Raw genomic sequence first — 18,109 nt, 5'->3', positions numbered from 1 at the left:
CTTCATAACTGTAATTTTGCTACTGTTAGGAATCGTAATGTAAATATCTGTGTTCTCCGATGGTCTTAGGTGACCCTGCTAGCGGTTCTCAACCTGTGGGTTGTGACCCCCAGGTTGAGAAACGCTGCTATAGAGCCTAAGACCATCGGAAAACACAGATATTTACATTACGATTCCTAACAGTAGCAAAATTACAGTTATGAAGTAGCAACAAAAATAATTTTATGGTTGGGGGTCACCACAACATGAGGAACTGTATTAAAGGGTCGCGGCATTAGGAAGGTTGAGAACCACTGCTTTAGTGGTTTTCTGCTTCCTTAGGTCTTTTGTTTATTCCTTTCCCCAACACTTCTTTTTCTCTTGAGCCCACAATATATTGGGAGTGAGAGAGACTTAAAAGCATGATAAGATGTGGTAAGAAATGGAGTCTAAAATATACATCTCGCTTCCTTTACCGGTTTGTGTGTTTGTGTAAGAATATTTGCATGTGTGCACTTGTGGGACATAGTTTTGATTTTTAAAGAATATATCTAATACTTTTAAGTTATTGATGTCAATTGGAAAAGCAGAATTATTTACTAAACACTAGAGTAGAAGAACATCTCCATGGATGCAGACTTGCCTACAAACATTATTCCAGTGAGGCCATCTGAGCATAAACAGCTCATGAAAATCAGGTTTCTTCTTTTACACAAACCAGAGTTTGACACAGACTCTTAAATGACATGTAAATAAACAGTATCACATTAGCTCCATAAGCCAGATAAGAACATGGTATTTGAACTGTTGTTCACATTCTTTTACTTACAGCCCTCATAGATGTCGGTGGGAATATGGACTGCTGCATGCTGATAGGATATTTGCCGTCCGAAATTAGCATCATCGATGAAAACAGGTTTTATCCTCTGGCTGCCTGGCTCACTGTCATTTTTTTCAGGCTGTATAGAAAAATACAAAAACAAACAGAATATTACAATTTATGCTAACACAGATGCTCTCACATTCCTATCGTGTGTCAAGTGCATATTCTTTAAAAAAGGAACTAAGAGAATATTTTAAAATAGAGTACCATGATGACATCCAATTTATTCACAGTATAACCTAACTTTTCTCCTAATTTCCTCCATGGTTGAGTCACTCCTCAGGATCATCCCAACAGAACCAGAGCTTACCAGCAGCTAACACTTCAAAATGTACATTTAAACAACAGGATAAGTGTCTTTAAATACAACCCAATTAAAACTGTCCCCTTGGCCCTGGCCGGTTTGGCTCAGTGGATAGAGCGTCGGCCTGGGGACTGAGGGGTCCCGGGTTCGATTCCAGTCAGGGGCATGTGCCTTGGTTGCGGGCGCATCCCCAGTGGGGGGTGTGCAGGGGGCAGCTGATCGATGCTTCTCTCTCATCGATGTTTCTAGCTCTCTGTCCCTCTCCCTTCCTCTCTGTAAAATATCAATAAAATATATTAAAAAAAAAAAACAACAAATACTATCCCCTTGGAGGGAATTGCACTCTTATCTTACCACATTTATATTATACAGTTGAAGATAATTCTGGGTTTGACAACTAATGGTCCACATGACAAAAAAAAAAAAAGGAAGTATTGAGAAGTTATTTTATGTCATGCTCCCTTGACTTTTGCATGTTTCCCAAGAGAATGAGATTTTTTTTCCCCCCATAGCCCAGGTCAATTTGATTTTCATGGACCTAGCCCAGAATATCACTGGAGGATATTTTTCCATTGATTTTTAGAGAGTGGAGGGGAGAGATAGAGAGAAACATCAGTGTGGCAGAGACACATTGATTGGTTGCCTCCCATATGGTGATTGGGCCTGCAACCAAGGTACATGCCCTTGACTGGAATTGAACTCGGGACCCTTCAGTCTGTGGGCCCACACTCTATCCACTGGGCCAACCTGGCTAGGGCATGATATTTTGTTTTAAAAAAGAAAGTATACTAGAAAAGAAGAGATATATTGTAACTCTAAGTACAATAAAATCCTAACTGGAGCAATTTGTCTCCCAAGGTCGGAGCCAAGAGACAATAATGATTTAGGAAAGTCCCACAGGAGTTTAGGTTGAAGATGAATTGTCTATCTCTTTGAACTATGCTTTAGATACTGAATTACCTGTTGCCCTCCCCTGACAAAATCTAAGAATCTCACTCATTTATTCAAAACACATGTCTAGAACAATTGTTTTTGACTAATTGTGTTAACCTTTTTTTTCCAGTCCAAATATAGTTATTTAACTCTTCCCTAATTCTTTTTTTCATTAAATTCAAACCTGTACTATCAGCTCATTCATTTTAGAGACTAATGCTTTCCATATTCCCAAGGTAATCTCCTTAAAACAAAACTGGAAATAAAAATCACAACATTGGACTATTTTGGCAGCACCCTGCAGTATGCAAAGGATAAACAGTGGGAGACTTAAGAGGACAACCAGAAGATTTCAGAAGGAGGTTGGGAGGATGTGTTAACAATATAAAGTCAGCAGGTCTAGAAAGAAGTGAGTATCCAACTTTCCATATGGCTCTAGAGATATTTTAACACCTTCCTACACACACAACCACACTTATGTATTTTTTTTTTCTCTAGGGAAATTGTTAACATTGAAAAGATTATTTAGACACAAATATGAGCAACACGGCTTTTTTTTTAATTTCTGTAAAGCTGTAGGTCTGATCCATCATTAGGTAATAAAATCAACTTAATAGGTCATGACCAAATCATTTTTAAATGAAACAAAGAAATATGAACATACACTCCACATATAAGAGAGAATATATTGTGAAATTTTTGGTCAAGTTAGGTATGACTGTGTGTGTGTATGAACACACATGTGGGTATGTACAATTTGAATTGTAAAATTTGTCACTGATAAAAATATTTGGGAACAGTTCACATTTTATTTATGTGAAAGCCACCCCTCCATTAACAAATTGAATATGCAAAATAACACTGTCGAAAGTCTAAAATTTAGCAACATACCTACATGCGAAAATCACAAATTACACTCTTCTAAAGCAGAAGTGCGTGTAATGTAATACCTATTACAAAGAACATACGGTACTTACAAAATACCGTAAAAGGCACAGTGGGAAGTGTAGACCTCAGGAGATCTGGTTCTACTCTGTTGCATTAATAACATCTCGAACTCAGGCCAGTCACTGCTCCTCGGGCTTCTGTTTTTGACTTACAAATAAATGACTCTGGGCTGCAGGTGTGGTCCTCACCCGAGGGACAATCAGAATCACATGGGGAGCCTCCTCCCCCACCAATAAAGCAGTGCATCCCAATGGGGAGAATGTCATTGAAGGAATCTCAGTTGATTCTAAGATTCCTAGCTTCAATGAAGAACCCTCAAACTAAACGATCTGCACTGGATGCAACTGCGAATTTTAATACACTTTAAAATTCACCCTCCAGTCTATTCCTGGGCACTATTGACATGAGTAAGTGAAAGGTACATTAAAACAAACTACTTTCATTAATAATGTGAATGTAAAGAGGGTTCTAACGAATAGATATTCTTCTTCTCAGCTGCAAACGTTCTGTATTAGTGAAAAGTCTCCACTAATTTACTTCAAAGCAGTGGTTTCTCAAAGTGCGGTCCTTGGACAAGCGGCGCCAGCATCCAAGGAAACTTTGGAACCCAGGCTCTCGGGCCCCACCCAGGACCTAGTCAGTAAGAAAGACCACGGGAGGGGCTGAGCGATCTGTAGTTCAACAAACCTCCAGGTGATTCTGATGAACACTACAAATGGAAGTCCCCTGCTTTAAAATATCAGTAGTTTAAACTAGGCATACATTTTTATGTAGTAGAAACACTCATGAAAAAATTAGGATTGATCAGTAATAAGCATATTAATGGATACCTAACATGTTCTACCCTCCATGTAGAAGGCAGTTTTAGTATTACCATGCATACACATGGCAATATGGCAAGTAATGTTTTTGTAAAGGATGTTTCAAAAGACAACAGTCCCTCATGATACTCTAGGCAGGGGTGGGGAACCTTTTTCTCTGCCAAGAACCAAACATCATTCGAGGGCCATACAAAATTATCCATGTAAAAATTGGCCTGCTGTATTTGGTCAAACATTTAATGAACTCAACCCGAATGCCTTGGCAGGGCCAGACCAAATGATTTCTGGAGGCTTATATGGCCTGCAGGCAGGACGTCCCCCCCCTGCCCTAGGGGTTAGCTCTATCCACAATTAAATTGGGAAAATGTTGCCTGTTAGATTCTTCTATTAAGAGAAAATTGTATTTCAAAGCACACTGGCATATCAAAGCTTCCGAAATAAGCTTCACTAAAAAAATCAACTGTTTAACCCAGTGTTCTCAAGCTTATACAACCCTGAAAGTTCTTTAAAAAAAAAAAAAATAATACCCATTACAAAGAACATACGGTACTTACAAAATACCATAAAAGGCAGAGTGGAAAGGGTAGACCTCAGGAGATCTGGTTCCACTCTGTTGCACTAGTAACGTCTGGAACGCAGGCTGGCCAGTGTTCCTTGGGCTTCTGTTTTTGACTTACAAATAAATGACTCTGGGCTGCAGGTGTGCTCCTCACCCGGGGGACGCTCAGAATCACCTGGGGAGCCTCCGCCCCCACCAATAAAGCAGTGCATCCCAACGGGGAGCATGTCTTTTGTAGGAATCTCTCAGTTGATTCTAATTCTCTCTCCTATCTTCAATTAAGAACCCTCAAACTAAACAACCTAAAAAGTCAGTTTCAGTTATGAAAATTATAGTTCCACTTCTATAATTTTAGAAAAGGACACATTATTTTTGTAAGCATATCTTTTCAAGAAATCTCATTTACATCTATTTCTAGCAAAGTTCAGATATAGAAAAGTAGGATTAGATGATAATAAACCAATAGGAAGGTAGTGAACTACATCTATGAATTAAAGTTAGGAATATGTGGAAATGTGCAAATATTTCATTCATTCGCTCATTCAAGAAATATTTACTTGGTAAAATGAGGAGGATTTACTGATATTAATGTTTATAGAAATGCCATTTAATATCTAAATTGGGAAATAAATTAAATGCCTAACAATAATAAAATAGTCACAATAATAATGACAGCTACAATATAAAAGAGTAATTGCATTGAGAATATACATATATACTATATTTGTTTAAACTTATCTAAAGCTTAAAAAGTAAATATTCAGCAAAAAGGAAAGAAAAGGCCTATTTATTTTGAGAGGAAAGAGAGGTAAATGGATATATGCATGGATGATTACATAGTAAATGTAATTAGTTTTGTAGTTCTGAGTTATAACTATAGTTATGTTTGTGTTCTCTTGCTTTTTAGAATAATACAAGGAGCAGCATGTATTATATTTTAATCAGAAAAATATTAATTTTTCTTTGAATTTCTTTCTGAAGTTCTATTAAGCATTATATGATTATCTTACTAAGGTGAAAATTGCTTCTTATATTTCCTCTGAATCCTCTCATAGCTAAAAAATCACAATTTTAAATATATTAATTTATTTTAATATATATTATACGGATTCTTTTACTTTTAAATCACCATATAAAGGGCTTTTATAAATAACTTTAAAATAATAATGTACTTCTTAACTTGTATCAAGACTAGTTTTAATGTGCAGTTGCTAAATATATTAAGGAAAACTAATACTGTTGTTCTCTCTCGTCCTCCATTTCATAGTCTCCATAAATTGAAATAATTTCATGAAAATATCAGAATTTTTTAATGCAAATCATTTATTTTCTTAAACTTATATTATGTTTCAGATACCTATATTAATATTGTCATTATATAATTAAAATACAACAAATATTATACATAAAGGAATTAATGAAAAAGAAATTGGGGGAAAGCTACTTAACATATATTGTTTAATGTGTTAATTAAAATTTTTAAATGCTTCCCCTGGAATTAACATTTCCTTGTTTAAGTTATTATATTCCTTTTTAACATTTCCCCCCAAAATCTCTCTTCTGAATTCTCCAGACCATCCTACAGAGAAGTCTACAAAGAAATGAGCAAACTGATTCTCAAATGTATTCAAATGCATTTGGTAAAACACATAAGTGAAACATGAGAAATCTGTTTCTCAGACTATTGGTCTCAATATAATTTCAGTTATTAAATAATAGATTAGATCACTCAGAGACATCGTACAGGCCAATGCTGGATGGGCAGGTCATTCAATTTTCCAAGCAGTACGCATTAGCAAATTTAATTTGCAAAGTCACAATGACAAGTCTGTGACAGACAGGAAAAGCTCTTGCATATTTAATATATTTATCTTGAAGTAAACACTCAGAATTGATATTTATGATAACACATTTATTTTCAATAGTTACTTTTGCATGTTGTGAACTTAAAACTACTTCTGCTGAAAGGAAAATGTCCAGAAATTTAAAGTTTATATATTTTACCTAAGTTGCAATAGAAACTAGCCTAATCACATTGCATAATTCAGATTAAATGTGCTCATTGAGAAACTTGGTTCACAATCATACTGTGGCTAGGCTTATCTTCTCCCCCTGCTCGCTCTTATTTTTTGTGTCCCCCAAAATTGAGAAAAGTAGTTGATATGAATAAGAATGGTACACTCGCCGAAACCGGTTTGGCTCAGTGGATAGAGCGTCGGTCTGCGGACTGAAGGGTCCCTGGTTCAATTCCGGTCAAGGGCATGTACATTGGTTGCGGGCACATCCCCAGTAGGAGGTGTGCAGGAGGCAGCTGGTCGATGTTTCTCTCTCATCGATGTTTCTAGCTCTCTATCCCTCTCTCTTCCTCTCTGTAAAAAATCAATAAAATATATTAAAAAAAAAAAAAAAGAATGGTACACTGAGATCCTTGAGTGACTCTTTATGTAAGTATTACAATTGGTATTTCTAACTCACTAATGAAGTTAAACGAATGAACTCTTGTGAAATGAGACAAATTCTTCAATACCTAGAGGTCATTGCTTTGTACACAATTATCCAGTATGTATGTGTGCATATTTTAAAATATCTAACTCTAAATGAATCATTTTTTTAATCCTCACTCAAGGATATGTTTGTTTTATGTTTTGTTTTTTTAATTGATTTTAGAGAGAGCGAAGGAGAGAGAGAGAGAGAGAAAGAGAGACATTGATATCAGAGGAAAACATGGATTGGTTGGTTGCCTCCTTGCCTCCTTTACGTGCCCCAGCTGGGGATGGAGCCCGCAACCTAGGTATGTGCCCTGACCCGGAACTAAACCCGAAACGCTCCAACCAGCTGACACACCCGGCCAGGGCCATCCTTTTCTTTTGTACTATTACAAGCATATTATTTACAACAGGGCCTTGCAATCATTCTGTGGATTAAAAAGTAAGGTTGCCTCTCTAACCACTAGTCCAATCCTGGCATCGAAGCATTCTGTGATCCTCCATTAGTTAAGGCTGGTTACCAGATCTGGCTCTTACAAAGGAAAGCCTCCTTTTACCAAATCACTTGAATCTATTAGAAATGGAAATTCACCAAAGCAACTGCAGCTGACCAGGCCCAATTAGTGAATAATAAATAGCAAAAGCTGCTGAGCCTTCTTCATCAGCCATAGTTGTTCTGGGCAGGTGGTAAGGCCAGGCTGAATATTAAGCCATGAATCCAGTTACAATAGCAATAAGAACACTGTTGAGTCTCCTCAGTTAATTGGTTTAAGCTATTTTCTCTTGAGGATAATCTGACAAGTATTGAGTGGATGAAGAGAATTAGAGGGAAAATATGACTAAATAAATTATACATTAAAGACTTAAATATTTGTACTTTTGTGTTACTAAATTATAATAATAAGAACAAATTTTGAACTTAATAGACATATTATCCTTGCAAAAACATGAGGTTAGCTAATCATAATATGTTTTATGAAGAAATTGAATTTTTATGAATTCAGAAGATTTCTTTAGTTCTTTGGGTAATCAAAATGATATAACTCTTTAGATTTACCTTATGGAAAAACTATAGCATTAATTTTTCAGAAGCAATTTATTTAACAAATTAAGAAAAGATTGTTTTAAATATAACATGAAAAGTAAATTTATAACATTAGTGATCAAAAGAAAATTGAAGAAATAATTCTAGCTCTTAAAGATTAGATTCACTGTGAAGCCTCTATGTATTCTTCTACTACTAATTATGATACATTAAAAAAAAGGTAGAAACAGTATGAAATAAGCCAACTTTGGATAAAAGGAACAGTAAGCAGGTTAAACTGTGCAATAACAAAGAAAGGTAGCAAGTAAAAAAAAACTGTAGGGGATATTAAAGCAAAAAATATATACATTTTCTGAATATGACAGAGTCAAAGACAGGTATGAATATGAAACACATAAAACAACTAAATTAAATCAAAAGTGATACCAATCACTGTAATAACTTATTTATTAAATTAAATGTAAGAGCAAAAATAGACAATCCTCAAAAAATATATACTGAGATTGCTGGTAATTATTATAATGATAACATTAAAAAAAAAGTTGGAATACACAATCTGAGAACATTCTCAAAATAAAATGGATGACTTTTTAGTTTACATTATGAGTGAATCAGCTATTCCAGGACCTAGCACCATATAGTATTTTACACACACACACACACACACACACACACACACACACACACACATATATATATATATATATATATATATATATATATATATATACGAATAAAAGGGTAATATGCTAATTAGACCGGGTTGGCTGGGCATCTTACGGATGTTGGACTTCCTTCTGGACAGTTAGGGGGCGATCAGGCTGGCAAGCAGAGACAGTTAGGGGTGATCAGGCAGGCAGGTAGTGTGGTTAGGGGCGACCAGGCAGACCAGTAGGGGAGCAGTTAGGAGGCGGCCAGGCCAATATGGGGGCAGTTAGGGAGCAACCAGGCCGGCAGGGGACCAGTTAGGGGGCAATCAGGCTGACACGGGGGAGAGGATGACCAGGCTGGCAGGGTGACAGTTAGGGGGTGACCAGGCCAGCAGAGGACCAGTTAGGGGGAAATCAGGCCAGTAAGCAGAGGCAGTTAGGGGCAATCAGGCAGGCAGGCAGGCAGGCAGGCAGGCAAGCAAGCGGTTAGGAGCCAGGGGTCCCGGATTGCGAGAGGGTGCAGGTTGGGCTGAGGGACCCCCCTCTCCAGTGAACGAATCTCATGCACTGGGCCTCTTTGTGAACTCAGGGGTAGGGGAGGAGGTACCTCAGCCTGGCCTGCACCCTCTTGCAGTCCAGGAGCCTTCGGGGGATGTACGACTGCCGGGTTAGGCTGCTGCGGAGGCGTGAGAGGCTCCTGCTACCACTGATGTGCTCGCCAGCTGTGAGCCCAGCTTCTGGCTGAGCGGTGCTCCCCCTGTGGAAGCACACTGACCACTAGGGGTCAGCTCCTGCATTGATCGTCTTCCCCCTGGTGGTCAGTGCACATCATAGCGACTGATCATTCCTCTGTTCGGTCGATTTGCATATTAGCCTTTTATTATATAGGATATGAAAAACATTGAAATGAGATCATCCTATTTCTAAAAATTAAAAGCAAATTTTGTGTTATAAATGTTATAATGGACAAATATACTTTTCAAAATACTGGCATAGCAAAAAGGCTTTTAAAAAACTTTTCAAGATGGGAAGGTCAATTATTTCCCCTTGAGATCCAAGGTAAAGACTAGCCAATCCTATACAACTCAGGTATAGTCCAAGAGCCCAGACTTCAGGACTCCAAGTTCCCACCATATTTATGGTGAAATGAAAACCCCTCGATGGCCTGCTTATAAGATTTCCTACAATCTATGTCCTGCCTGATTACTCACTCAGACCTCCCATTCTGCTTCTTTTTGCTCATTATGTTCCCGCTGCAGTGGCCTATTTTCTGCTCCTCACACACATCATGCTCTTGCTGGGTTAGCCTTCCTTGTACTGGTTGTTCCCTTTGCTTGGTATGCTTTTCCCTGGTCTACTTTCATGGCACCAATTTGTTCTTTAGGTCTCAGTTAAAGAATACTCTCTTGGGCATTCCCCATCTAATTATCCCCCATAGAATCTTGACAATGTCACCCTACTTACTACCTTCAGAGCACTGCTCCATTTTAGTTATCTAACTTTTTATTTGCCCATCTCTGTTGTCTCAGTACACTAAAATTAAGCTCCTTAAAGGCAAGAAACCTCATTGGTATCATCGAGTTGTATCCCTAGCATCTAGCATATCACTTCGAACTGTTTTTACTTGCCATATTAATATTATTTGTTGAGTAAATAATAAAGGTGAATCCATGTTTCCTCGCCTCCAAATTTATGCTTCTTTTTTCTAGGACAAACACTGGAAGCAATTTAGTGAATGGACAGACAGTGCCTCCGTCAGGAATCTAGGTTCTCAATCTCATTCCAACTCTATGAATCCTTGCTGTCTCTTCAGGTTTTCTTTTATAAGAAATAGAGGGAAATAAGATCTGTAAGGTTCTTTCTAGCTCTAAAATTTCTAATTCTGAAATCTATGGACTTAAAGCAAATTGTCTACAAAGCTTTTTTTTTTTTTTTTTTTTTAATGCCAAATACCTGGAAGAACATTTTAATGGTGGGATGCTGCTATAAAGAAGCATTTACCACTAAAGTCTCTGGGTAACCAAACCCTGAGAATTTACCTTTTAATTTAGGGCAATACATTCATATCATAAAGCTACAGATATCAATCAGTCAAACAGACAATTTGTAGGTGCATATGAATTAAAACATTAGGTTTTTCTTTTCAATTCATGGGTTTTATTCTTTCATTTACATACCTAAGAGATAATCAAGTCCTTCCTTTTCATAAGACTTTAAATGAAAATAAATACATTATGTATCAGTGGTATCTAAAAGGATCCATTGGAGGGTTGAAAGAAAACAGAACTGGTACCTATTTATAGCAAGTGAAGTGAGGAAAAAAAGCGAAAGTTTACTGATATTTACGATAGGGACTGACATCCCCATATTTACTATAGGGACTGACATTACTCCCTCTCCTCCTGCCTTCTGGGTGTGAGCTGCTCTGGAGTCACCTGCTACTAATACACTCCAGGCACCACAGCAAAGAGTGGAAACCTACGCACTGACAAGGAGGTAGCTACCTTCTCACTTGTACCATCACTTTCAATGTACTGTGCTATACTTTATATGCAATTTATATACTATCTTTTCTGATTTAGACTATTTCATATGGATCAGTAGCTTACAGTATCTTAAAATTAATAATGACTAAAGATGAAATTCTACCAATGGAAGTTGCACTGAACAACAGGAAAATGACAGATGATGCTTCTGTTTATTCTCAGCATTAGCTCTTCTTCAAACTCATTACAAGGTGAAATCAGCAATTTAATTTGTTTAATTAGGCAAATTGGTCAAAAGTTAAAAATTTATCAAGAAGGCTTATTTTAAGTATAATTTATTATTAATAAGAATGTAATGTGTTCATATGGCCTGTTGAGATATTTCCAATGGTAACTGAGGTCATCATAATTAACAAAGGCCTTTAATAACTAGCATCCAGAAAAACCTTTATACTTTTTCATCTAGGGACTTTTAATCATATGCCACTTTAAACAAATACTTTGTAAAATTTCACTAAACAAAGATTTAGAAGTCTCTTTGGGGGTTTTTAAATATATTAGTTCAGTAGTAAATATTGAACTTATAAGTAAATATTCTTATAAAGGGAGATGCATTTAAAAAAAACTAATTTGCATGTGTAAACAAAAAATGGTTGAAGATTCCGTTTAAAACAACCCAGTCTCCATCTTTGTACAACAGGGTAACTTTATAATGCCCATATAATGCGCTGAATTTTCTAAATTTAATGATTATTCATTGTGTTTTAAATATATATGCCATACTCTACTTCTGGAAAGAAAGAACTGGATGCAAATCTACAAGAGAATCATTCAATCTCCAAAAACAACAACAAAAACAACCAAGAATCAATGTTTAAACTATCCTTGCAAAACGAGCATGTCCCCAGGTGTGTAAAGTATTAAAAATTTCTGAATAGAGTCAAAACTCTTTAAAGAAGCCCCCAAAAGCATAAGGTACAATTACTAGAAGAGATTGAATCTAATCTACCTTTTTTATTAGTTTTACAAAAATTTTCCCAGTGACTCCTAATGTGGTCATATTTCACACAGGGTTGCATGCATTAATATCACTGGGAATAGCAGATCAGATCAGTGGAGATTTATGATTCAAAGCCCAACACTTTTTTTAATCATAGAGATTTCATTTTACCTACTGCAAATCACTGTCAATGATGAAACTGGCTGGATTAAATACAAGCCAACTACATCACCATTAAATATAGACAGAATAATGGGTAGGTATGATCAATTAAAATTTTAAGTCAAAACCGTCTCCAAAAATTTTTAACCTTCAGTCTTGATTTATAGCAGCTCCATTACAGGGCCCTCTCCATCCCGTGGGTACCCACAATGCCACGCTGCTCTTGCTGTGGACCACGTGGACTGCACCACGTTCAATGCCCCGCACCATCAAATACCTACTGTGTGACTTAAGCTCACTAAGATTTACTTGTCTCACCTGAAAATCAGTAAAATAATAGTGCGTGTCACAATAGATTAGTGTGAACTTTAAACACTAACATTGCATACAAAGTATTTACTGCCTACTAAAGAATAAGAATATGTATGTTAACTACTATTATAATTGAATCCAAATGTATAGCATCCAAAATATTTAAAACATTTATTTTTGATGCATACACACATAAAAAAAAACACCTCTGATTAAACCAGTTATTATACAGAAGCAATTAATATTCCATCTCTATGCCATCACCTATTTGAGGATTCAACATCAGTCATCAGAGCCTGAAATAAAGGCTACGTTCTATAAGATAGTGAAAAAAAGAAAGTTAGAAAGAAATCTAGACTTTGCTTCTCTAGTAATTAGAATAGATTTCATCACTGATGCATATCCCTTCTAGAATGAGGTTTATTTATTTATATAAAGTAAGATAAGATCATGAAAGATTGGGCTTTTAAAAAGGCATTTAGTTAGGACATTGTGTTCAATTAATTTTAACATAGACAAGACTCTGCTAAGAAAATAAATAGTAACATAAATATGCAAGGGAATTCGGCAGACTAGCCAAAAGTCCCAGACGGGTCAAATTTTTAACATGATCAATAAAATAAAATGTAGCAAATAAATCAGCTCAATTTATCGACATGGGAATTCAAAGTTAAACTTATTTCATTTGGATTTTAGTCAGAAACATAGATCTTGGAATCAGGTTAATAAGAGTTTGTAATGATCTGCATTCTTTTTGCTTGCTTTGGGAATTAACAGTGCTGCTTGCTGGCACAACTCAAGCCTTCTGGGGATTTTGCTTCGCTAATTTTGAGTGAATCTAAGGACTTATTGAGATAGATGTTTCTAAAACATCAAGCCACGAACCTAAATGAATTTCAAAATGAAGTAAAACTTAAAGTGGAATTTCATAAATAATTGTTGCTTAATAGCCTTTTTTTCCATCTTATTTTGATGATTAATTTTTCTTTTAAATCTGGACATACAAACCTGTACTGATATCAAGACAAATTTCAGCATTGTGTTCCTTTTATTCTAAATACTTTTTGAAGAAGCTACTTCGATTTTTATTTTGTTTTGCATTGTCTTAGTTTTTACACCCAGTCTAGAATTATATTCATAACAATAAAATGAAAAATAGCTTAATCTATTACCCTTTAATTATTGTTAATGCATACACACAAACGTGCTCCATTTTGAGTTAAAATCATTTCAAATCAATCTTAAATTTATTGTAATAGCATTAAAATTATTCTCTTTAAAAATATACTCATTAATATTTCTGTATTACTGACTATGGGATAGGAAATGTTCTAAATGCTTTATATGTGTTAATTACTTTTAATTTTCACACTAACTGTATGAGGTAGGTACTATGATTACCTTTATTTTACAAAAAAAGTGAAAAACAGAGATTGTGTGTCATGGCCAATATCATACGGCTAGAAAATGACAGAGCTGGGATTCAAATCCAGGCAATGACACTTCAGAATACAATCTCTTAACACTCTATAATCTCCTCTGTATAACAATGTATATAGTGATTTTATGTATGTGTCTTGTTAGTATTTAGGGGAAAAACAGTTGTACACTGAAGTATTTAGGAATATAATGTCGTATTTCTAAATTACTTAATTCAACAACTATTATTTACCCTAATTACATGTTGAATCATACAGACCTTCAGTTTGATCAACTAACACAGTAAGTCTGATTTTGTATTTCACAGAGATTCATAATAACTTTGCTCATCAGATCTGTCCACACTTAGAACCAAAGTTCCTGACCTTATATCACTTGTAGTAATTCCAAATAAGCATTCTAACTCCGCTAGTTATTCCCAACTTGAATCAGTTTTAGACAAACAGGAAACCACATTGTTTTGACATTACTCTCAGTCCTCATGACCACTACAAGTCAACAAGGGGAAGGGGTAGGTGAGAGAGGAGGAAACCATGTCCTCTGCCACGGCCTCCTTCCGCAGCCGCCCCAGTACATGAACAAAAGAAAACGCATTTTTGTATTAAAATTAATTCAAATATAGTCCATCGCCAAAGCCAGCTTTGCTCTTCCTCTCTCAGCTTTGTTCCCACCAACCTTGAAACAAAACCAACATTTTCATATCCACCATGCTTGCAAGGGGTTTCCCGTTTTCTTTGCAAATAGAGCTCCACACTGAAAGGTGAACAAATCTTCACAGATGTGGTGTAAGTAATGTGGGTACTGAAACACAAACACCTACCCAATTTAACAAGCATTCTTCTCAACAACTACGCTCAACAATGAAAGAGAAAAAGATCTTTACCACAAGTTGCTAAACATTTTACTAGAGAAGATTATCCCTGTATCAAATACTATAATGTAAGAAGGTATGGCATACTAATAAAGCCAGAAATGTATAAAAAGTTGTTTAGAATACCCAGAGGAAGAAAATGTCATTTGCTAACTAGAAAAACCAAGGAAGACTTCATGAGGAGGTTGTATTTGAATTGGCTGGTTGATTGATTGATTGATTGATTGACTGATTGATTGATTTCAGAGAGGAAGGGAGAAGGAGAAATGAAAACATCAATGATGAGATAGAATCATTTGATTGGCTGTTACCTGCACACCTCGTACTGCAACCTGGGCATGTGTTCTGACCAGGAATCAACTGTGACCTCCTGATTCATAAGCAGATGCTCAACCACTGAGCCATGCTGGTCAGACTGAATTGGCTTTTAAATACTTAACATTTGACTGGAAAATTGTAGGGTACCATGACCAAGTAATCGGAAGAGAGACTGTTTTAGCATTAACCAGCACAGTGGACACAGGAAGAATCACCTTAAATTTCTAGTAAGGTTATGTGCCTTATATCCTTCCATGAGAACTGTGGCTTACCAAATAATTTCGCCCAGCTACAGTATACATACTTTTATATTTTTAAGTTTCAAGGGGAAAACTTGTCTAAAAGTCTGCATTCATAATTTCTTATATTACACAATCCTAAGAAACATTAATTCTACCCCTTATTTTAGTCACTACTTTAGCTAAATCTGGTTGTCACTTATTTATTTTTGTACCCACAAGGTGAATATAAATAGCATTGATCTAAGTAGAGTAGCAGAATAATATAAAATGACCCTGAGAACTTGTCTTATATTAAAGCCCTGATAGCTTCCCACAAACTGACTGATTCAGATGTAGCTAATAGAAAGATTACATTCCAAAGGAATAATTGATCACTTTTAAATACTTGTTTGACCTTTAACTGAGGTTATATATCATCCTTATAATGGGCAAAATCAATAGATTACACTTAAATATAACATTCTTTTTTGAAATCTTTATTGTTGAAAGTATTACATATGTCCCCTTTTTTTTCCCATTGACCCCTTATTGCTCATCCCTGTCCCAACCCCAGGCCTCCACCACCCTACTGTCTATCTCCATGTGTTATGCATGTATGCATACAAGATCTTTGGTTGATCTCTTCACACCCACCCACCTACCCACACCTTCCCTCTGAGATTCGACAGTCTGTTCCATGCTTCTATGTCACTGGATCTATTTTGTTTCCTCTGTATCTTTAATAATACAATATTTCTACTGTACTGTTATTGAACTTTTCATGGATTGCTCCATTAACTGCTTCTTCCTTAATAAAGAGAGATCTATTTAGTCTTTCTTCAGAATTAAGACTATCTAGTCTCAGGACTGGGAAACAGTCAAATGGTACAGATTCCCTTTCAAGGATTTTTTTTTCCTGATGCTGTCAAATCTGTAGCTTGAAGGCGGAGGGTGATATAGGTATGGTTTCTGGTCAAGTAGGCATTTGCTAAGGGCAAGTGTTTTCCTCAGGGTGTGTACTTCAATTCCAATCCTTTATATTACAGAGACTCACAGGTCTGGGCTGAAATTGGGGAGTGGTGGCGGTGAAAGGGCCTCTAAAAATGAAGTTATGTATGGAGAGCAGAAATGGGGGTATATAATTATGGCTCTGCTGTTCTTAAGCTATTTCATACTTACATAGAATGAAACTTCTATTTTAACTTAGATTTATTACTGGAAAAAACCTTATGTAATTACAATGTGCTAGTTGCTATTAAGGCCAGGCTAGCTGCTTGTGAGTCCATAAGAGCTGCCCTCCAGGAACTTACACATAAGGGAAGGACCCAAGAACATAATTTATAAATATTGGCTGTGCCTCCAAGAAGAAGAAATGGCCATTTCATTACAAAAGTCATATTGGCTTAGGAAAAAACTGGTAAAGTTGATTCAAGGTCTTAAATAAATACCAAATAAAGTCAATAATAACTGATTTGAAGATCTTGACAATGGAAAAGAAACTATAAATAAAATGTTTAGGAATATTTTCGTACTAAAAATGTATATTATGAAATATATATAAAATTTAGAAGCATAAGAGACCATTTCAATAGCTCTTAGGTAAATATTGGAGAATAATATCTAAACTTGCATGGTGGTCATAGAGATGAAAAGAAAATGGCCTATGTAGGAGAGTTGGGAAATATAGAAATGACCACTCTTCTACTAGAAGTGGTCATGGATTAACAAATATGCTCTTGCTAATGCAGAACTGGGGGAAAACTTATAAATGATAGGCTATAGATTTACAATCTTTTTAGACTCCTGTAGGAGGTATAATACTTAAAATAGAAGCTTCATTTACATCTCAGATATTTATAACACCATTCAAGCAGATGAGGACAAATTTATTAATTGACAGTGTTGCTTCAATATTTAGTACTCCAATTAGTTCTTTTGTTCATTAGATATTAGTGATGTGTGAGATGATAAAAGCACATTAGATAATGTCCCATCAGAATTTTTAATAATGTATCAGGCTCTGTGGAACTTGTGAAAATTATACATCTAAAAGAACAGTGATGGTAATCCAATTCAAATCAGAACAATGAGATGGCATTATGATTTGTGAGAATTTGATATATAAAATAATTAAGCACAACATGTATAAAGTTTTGGTATGGCAGTCAATTAAATCAACCTATATTGGAAAACTTTTGGCTAGGGTGAGTAAATTTCATCATCCACTGAAGTGTGACTTCATCAGATAAGCAAGTCTTTAAGAAAATTATAACCACTGAAAATCCTAAAGTAGAATATCAAAGTGTCACATTTACTTACATGTCTTAACTTGCTTTCACTGTAAGATAGTAAATATTTCTATTGCAGAAAACAATTTGATCATAGTAATCAAAACATTAAGAAAAAATATATCACATAATTTATAAACATTTTGCTGTAAAAGATAATTTTTCCTCAGTTCCAAGTTGAAGAATTTGACTATATTAGATAACAGACATCACTAAGATTGGGTAGACTTTGGGCATTAACTTTAATATGTCAAGAAGAGTAATTTGAAGATATTCGTAGAAACTAGTTATCTCCTAGTTAGTATGCTCCCTGTTCTCTCTTTAGTAACAGAACCCCATATTTTTATTTGGGTATATGCCTATCTGATAGGGGTGGACTATATTCCATATCCTACTGCAAATA

At 35.7% G+C, this 18,109-nt stretch overlaps 1 protein-coding gene across 1 annotated transcript in view; it reads right to left on the bottom strand.

The window, feature by feature from the left end:
- The window catches only part of CACNA2D1 (calcium voltage-gated channel auxiliary subunit alpha2delta 1), a 380,220-nt gene that overhangs the window by 133,742 nt on the left and 228,369 nt on the right, over positions 1-18,109 (bottom strand). The window contains exon 6 of the mRNA XM_028158049.2: positions 809-938. Within this exon, the coding sequence (XP_028013850.2) occupies positions 809-938 (130 nt within the window). The remainder of the gene's footprint in view (positions 1-808; positions 939-18,109) is intronic.

This window comes from Eptesicus fuscus, chromosome 14 (assembly GCF_027574615.1).
Source record: "Eptesicus fuscus isolate TK198812 chromosome 14, DD_ASM_mEF_20220401, whole genome shotgun sequence".
NCBI classification, from domain to species: Eukaryota; Metazoa; Chordata; class Mammalia; order Chiroptera; family Vespertilionidae; genus Eptesicus; species Eptesicus fuscus.
Note: the sequence above shows the minus strand (reverse complement) of the source record. Positions and strands in the feature narration are given on the sequence as shown.